Genomic DNA, 5841 nt, shown 5'->3' on the forward strand with positions numbered 1-5841 from the left:
AAAAAAAAAAAAAAAAAGAAAGGTGAATGGAGAAGAGGGGAAGAAAGTGAGTTTCCTTTCTTAACACATTTTTTATGCTTTTATTAATGTGGCAGGCATTAGGTTAAATACTGGAAATAAATTATCTACTTCATCTTCCCAACAAAGCTATGCCATACTTCCCATTGTTAGCTCCTTATATTAATATATTAAATTCAGAAACTAAAATATTAAGATAAATGACTTTTTTTTTTTTTTTTTTGAGACAGAGTCTCAAGCTGTGTCCCTGGGTAGAATGCCGTGGTGTCACAGCTCACAGCAACCTCCAACTCTTGGGCTTAAGCAATTCTCTTGCCTCAGCCTCCCAAAAAGGTGGGACTACAGGTGCCCATAGAATACCCAGCTGTTTTTTTGTTGCAGTAATCATTGTTATTTAGCTGGCCAGGGCCAGGTTCAGCCTGGGTGTATGTGGCCAGTGCCCTATCAACTGAGCTATGGTCACCTCCAGAGCCTCAACTCTTATCTGTTTAATACCATCGTCTGTGTTCCTAACCACCAGCTTGAACTTCCCCAACAGTGAAAATTTGAATGTATTAATTAAACCTTTTCTTTTTTTCTTTCTTTTAAAGAAAACTTTTGTCTCCTCTCCCTGCTCCATTATTCCCCTGCTCCCCCACCTTGAATTGATTTGAGTTTTTCTTTTATGTGGGTGTGTATTAGATGGTCTGCTGGCTTCCTATTAGTATTGAGTACACTGCATACTTGCTTTTCTATTCTTGTGATATGTTACTAAGAAGAATGTGTTTCATCTTCATCCAGGTTAATACAAAAGATATAAAGTCTCCATCTTTTTTATGGCTAAGTATGGTATACATACTGTTGTTATACATCTTTTTTATGGCTGAGCATGGAATACATATAGCACAGCTTGTTAATCCATTCCTGAGTTGGTGGGCATTTAGTTAGGCTGTTTCCACATTTTGGTGATTGTAAATTGAGCTGTGATAAACCATCTAGTGCAAATGTCCTTATCATAAAATGATTTATTTTCTTCAGGGTAGATGCCTCTAATGGGATTGCAGGATCAAATGGGAGGTCTCAGCTGGGCGAGGTGGCTCACGCCTGTAATCCTAGAACTCTGGAAGGCTAAGGCAGGTGGATTTCCTGAGCTCACAGGTTTGAGACCAGCCTGAGCAAGAGTGAGACCCTGTCTCTAAAAAAAAAAATAGCTGAGTGTTGTGGCAGGCACCTGTAGTTCCAGCTACTTGGGAGGCTAAGGCAAGAGAATTGCTTGAGCCCAAGAGTTTGAAGTTGTTGTGAGCTATGACGCCACGGCAGTTTACCAAGAATGCCAAAATGAGACTCTGTCGAAAAAAAAAAAAAAGAAAGATCTAATTTGAGTTGTTTGAGGATTCTCCATACTTTCTTCCTAAAAGGAAGAGAGTTAGTTAGTTTGTAGTCCCATCAACAGTGTAAAAGTGTTACCTTCTCTTCACATCCACACCAGCATCTGCAGCTTTGACACCTTGCAATGTGAGCTAAGGTGGTTTTAATTTGCATTTCTCTGGTGATGGGGGACGATGAGCATTTTTTTCATATGTTTGTTAGCCATTCGTTTGTCTTCCTCAGAGAAGGTTTCGTTCATATCTCTCGCCAAGTGGTAGATAGGATTGTTTGGTCTTATTTTGTTGATTTGAGACAGAGTCTCACTATGTCACTCCCAGTAGAGTGCAGTGGCATCACAGCTCACAGCAACCTCAAACTCTTGGGCTTAAGCAATTCTCTTACCTCAGTCTCCCAAGTAGCTAGGACTACAGGTGCCTGGCTAAACAAAAAAAAAGGAAACTTTTAAAATAGTTACTGGACAATATTTATTAAACTTCTATTCTCTAGACTATTAGACCTCATCTTAACTTTTCCAGAGAACTTTTCCAAATGTTTTTTCAAGTAGGAAATAACTAAAAAAAATAAAATAAGAGTCTGTTAATTGTAGTGTAGTTGAAAGGTAATTCAGGAGAGCTAAACATTCTATGGTATTTCCAAATCATATATCCAAGAGTTTATCCTGGAGTTTTTCATGTTTAGTCTCTATAAGACTCTTTTAGGATCCACTTGTTGATTGTCCAACCCCCAACACAGTCCTCCCATTTTTTTAAACAACTTTGTTTTCCTGATTCTATCCTTTCTGTGTGTGTCCTTGTATGTTTACTACCTATATCATCAGTAAAGGCAGTAGATTTTATTTTGCATTTTTCTTTTTAGGACAAGGCCTGGAGAATGTCTGTTGCGAAGACATCAGTAGACATTCTTAAAATACTACGCGACATTCAGAAAGGTAGTCTCTACCTCTGTTCCCTCATCTTAGTTTGGTTCCATAGCTCATCCTTTTCAGAAAGGGGCAGCTTATATCATACATAGTTTTTCTGGTTCTGGTTATATCACTCTTACCCATTTTTCTTCATGAAAAATCTTTCTTCCCTGTATTAGCAGTGCAAGAATAGAAGCATGTAGAACCATGCTTTCATTTGTTTATATGCTTCAGTAAATTATTTAATGCTAGACTAGATTTCTTTGATGCCTTGAACTTATTGCTCATTTCTTTCAATTATTGGTGGTTATGATCAAGGAAAAGAAAAATCCATTTAAACTTGAACTTAAAATAATTAAGAAAGTAACTCCTGGCCAGGCACAGTGCCTCACGCCTGTAATCCTAGCTTTCTGGGAGGTCGAGGCGGGTATTGCTTGAGGTCACGAATTTGAGACCAGCCTGAGTAAGAGTGAGACCCTGTCTCTACTAAAAATAGAAAAACTGAGGCAAGAGGATTACTTGAGCCCAAGAGTTGGAGGTTGCTATGAGCTGTGATGCCATAGCACTCTATCCAGGGCAACAGCTTGAGACTCTGTATCAAAAAAAAAAAAAAAGGGTAACTCCTGGGGGAGGGAAAAGCTATATAGTATATTTCAGAAAAATGGATTTCTCTTGGGTAACCTACCTTTTCTACCTCTGGAAAGGATAACTAGATTTATTTTTATATGTTAATTATTTTTTATCAGCATCTGTAAAGAACAACTGAAGACTTGAGATAAGAGAACCAAACAAAGCTAATTAAAATGTTACCTTTGGGCAGGTGGCTCACACCCATAATCCCAGCACTCTGGGAAGCCAGGCAGGCGGAGGATTGCCTGAGCTCACAAGTTTGGGACTGGGGGTTGTGGTGGGTGCCTGTAGTCCCAGGAGAGGCTGAGGCAGGAGAATTGCTTGAGCCCAAGAGTCTGAGGTTGCTGTGAGCTATGATGCCATCGCACTCAATTGGGTGACAAAATGAGACTTTGTCTAAAAAAATTAATAAATTAATTAATAATAAATAAAATGTTACCTTTTAAAAATTCTGCTAATGTGGGAATTTGTATGTCTGCCATCACTTTTAAAATTTTATTTTTAATTTTTTAATTACATCATAACTATGAACTTTTAAAAATTTAATTGCAGGCAATCTTCAGAAGAAGGATGAATGTGAAGAAATCTTAAAATTATTTAAAGTGGTTGCCAGCTTACAGGTAAAGATGTTAAGCTGTATCAAAATATTATTAGTTGACTTCAGTGTATTTATTTCTCATCATTTTCTGCAGTGACCTTCAGTGATTTGAGATATTGGTTATCCTTTGTGTTCTTTCTCTTCTCTTTGTCTTTCAACATCTTTATCGAGACATAACCAATATACCGTATAATTCATTCACGTAGCAGGGGTCCTCAAACTTTTTAAACAGGGGGCTAGTTCACTGTCCCTCAGACTGTTGGAGGGCCAGACTGCGGGCTCCGGGATGAGTTGGCTGCTAGGCAGAACAGGCAGCAGCCGCAAAAACACTCGGCAGGCCGCATGTGGCCCACGGGCGGTAGTTTGAGGACCCCTGAATAAAGTATGTAAGTAAATGATTTTTGACATATTGCATTATTAATTCTTTAAAATGGTAAAATACATATAACAAAAATGTTCAATTTTAACATTTTTCCACATGCAATTCAGTGGCATTAATTACATTCACAGTGGTGTCTGTTTTTCATCACTCTAAGCAGAAACTTTGTAGCCATTAAACAATAACTTCCCCGTTCCTCTCTTCCCACAGTACCTGGTAACCTTTATTCAACTTTCTGTCTCTATAAACTTGCCTATTCTAGCTATTTTATGTAAGTAGAATAAAATAAGTAAGAGTGTATAGGAGTTCTTTGACCCAAAATTTTGAGACCTGCTATATTGACAATAGGATTATTTGTGAAAAGCACCTGGGGAATGAGCATAAGTTAACTTCTTTTTTTTTTATTTATTTATTTTTGAGACAGCCTCAAGCTGTTGCCCTGGGTAGAGAGCTGTAGCATCACAGCTCATAGCAACCTCCAACTTCTGGGCTTACATAAGTTAACTTCTCTGTGCTTTTCTTACATTTGAAAGTTAGAGGTATTGGGTAGCGTCTGTGGCTCAGCAGGTAGGGCACTGGCCCCATTTCCCAAGGGTGGTGGGTTCAAACCTGGCCCTGGCCAAACTGCAGTAAAAAAATAGCCAGGCGTTGTGGCGGACGCCTGTAGTCCCAGCTACTCGGGAGCCTGAGGCAAGAAAATCGCCTAAGCCCAGGAGTTGGAGGTTGCTGTGAGCTGTGTGACTCCATGGCACTCTACCGTGGGCGATAAAGTAACACTCTATCTTTACCAAAAAAGAAAAAAAAGGAAGTTAGAGGTATTATAAGGCAGTGATTTTTGATCTGGGCAAAATCGTGCATATTTATCATGTTACTATTTTTGAATATTTCTTATGCCAGGTTTGGTATGTTTCTGTGCAGATAAGGTCGCACTCTGTAGCCCAGGCTGGAGTGTAGTGGTGCACTAATAGCTCACTGTTGCTTTGAGCTCCTGGGCTCAAACAACCCTCCTGCCCTATCCTCCTGAGTAGCCAAAACTATAGGTGCACACCAACATCCCTGGCTTAGGAAGACTTATTTTTCACTCTATACTTTTAAAAACCATTTTCTTTCTTTTTCTTTTTTTTATCAAAAAATTATTTATTCTTCACAATATGCACTACAGAATTAATTTTAATACACTTATTAAAAGATCACTTGAGCCTATGAGTTTGAGACCAGCTTGGGCAACAATAGTGAAACCCCATCCCCCAAAAATAAATAAATGGTTGGGCATGGTGGCTCATGCTGCAAGTAGATTGCTTGAGCTCATGAGTTCGAGACCAGCCCGAGCAAGAGCGAGACACTGTCTCTCCTAAAAAATAGAAAAACTGAGGGAAGAAGATTGCTTTAGCCCAGGAATTGGAGGTTGCTGTGAGCTATGATGATGCCATGGCACTCTACCCAGGGCAACAGCTTGAGACTCTGTCTCAAAAAATAAAATAAAATATTGCTGGGCATGATGGCTCATGCCTGTAATCCTAGCATTACAGGCCTGTAATCCAGCCTCTGGGAGGCTGAAGCAGGTGGGTAGCTTAAGCTCACAAGTTAAAGACCAGCCTGAGCAAAAACCTATCTCTATTAATAGAGAAGGTTATTAATAGAAGAACTGAGGCAAGAGGATCGCTTGAGCCTAAAAGTTGGAGGTTGTTATGAGCTATGACACCATGGCACTCTGCCCAAGGCTTGAGACTCTGTCTCAAAAAGAAAAAAAAACAGAAAATAAAATAATGGCTCAGCGTCTGTGGCTCAAGCTGCTAAAGTGCCAGCCTCATACACCTAAGGTGGCAGGTTCAAATCCAGCCCGGGCTCGCCAAACAACAATGACGGCTGCAACCAAAAAATAGCCAGGCATTATGGCGGGCGCCTGTGGTCCCAGCTACTTGGGAGGCTGAGGCAGGAGATTCGCTT

The 5841-nt window shown here is 39.8% G+C and overlaps 1 protein-coding gene across 1 annotated transcript in view; it reads left to right on the top strand.

Annotated features, from left to right (window-relative positions):
• The window catches only part of KNTC1 (kinetochore associated 1), a 105325-nt gene that overhangs the window by 48549 nt on the left and 50935 nt on the right, over positions 1–5841 (top strand). Inside the window, exons 32-33 of the mRNA XM_012809015.2 lie at positions 2242–2314; positions 3470–3537. Of these exons, the coding sequence (XP_012664469.2) occupies positions 2242–2314; positions 3470–3537 (141 nt within the window). The remainder of the gene's footprint in view (positions 1–2241; positions 2315–3469; positions 3538–5841) is intronic.

The sequence above is a fragment of the Otolemur garnettii genome, unplaced genomic scaffold (genome assembly GCF_000181295.1).
Source record: "Otolemur garnettii isolate 467f Iridium unplaced genomic scaffold, OtoGar3 scaffold00099, whole genome shotgun sequence".
Lineage (NCBI taxonomy): Eukaryota > Metazoa > Chordata > Mammalia > Primates > Galagidae > Otolemur > Otolemur garnettii.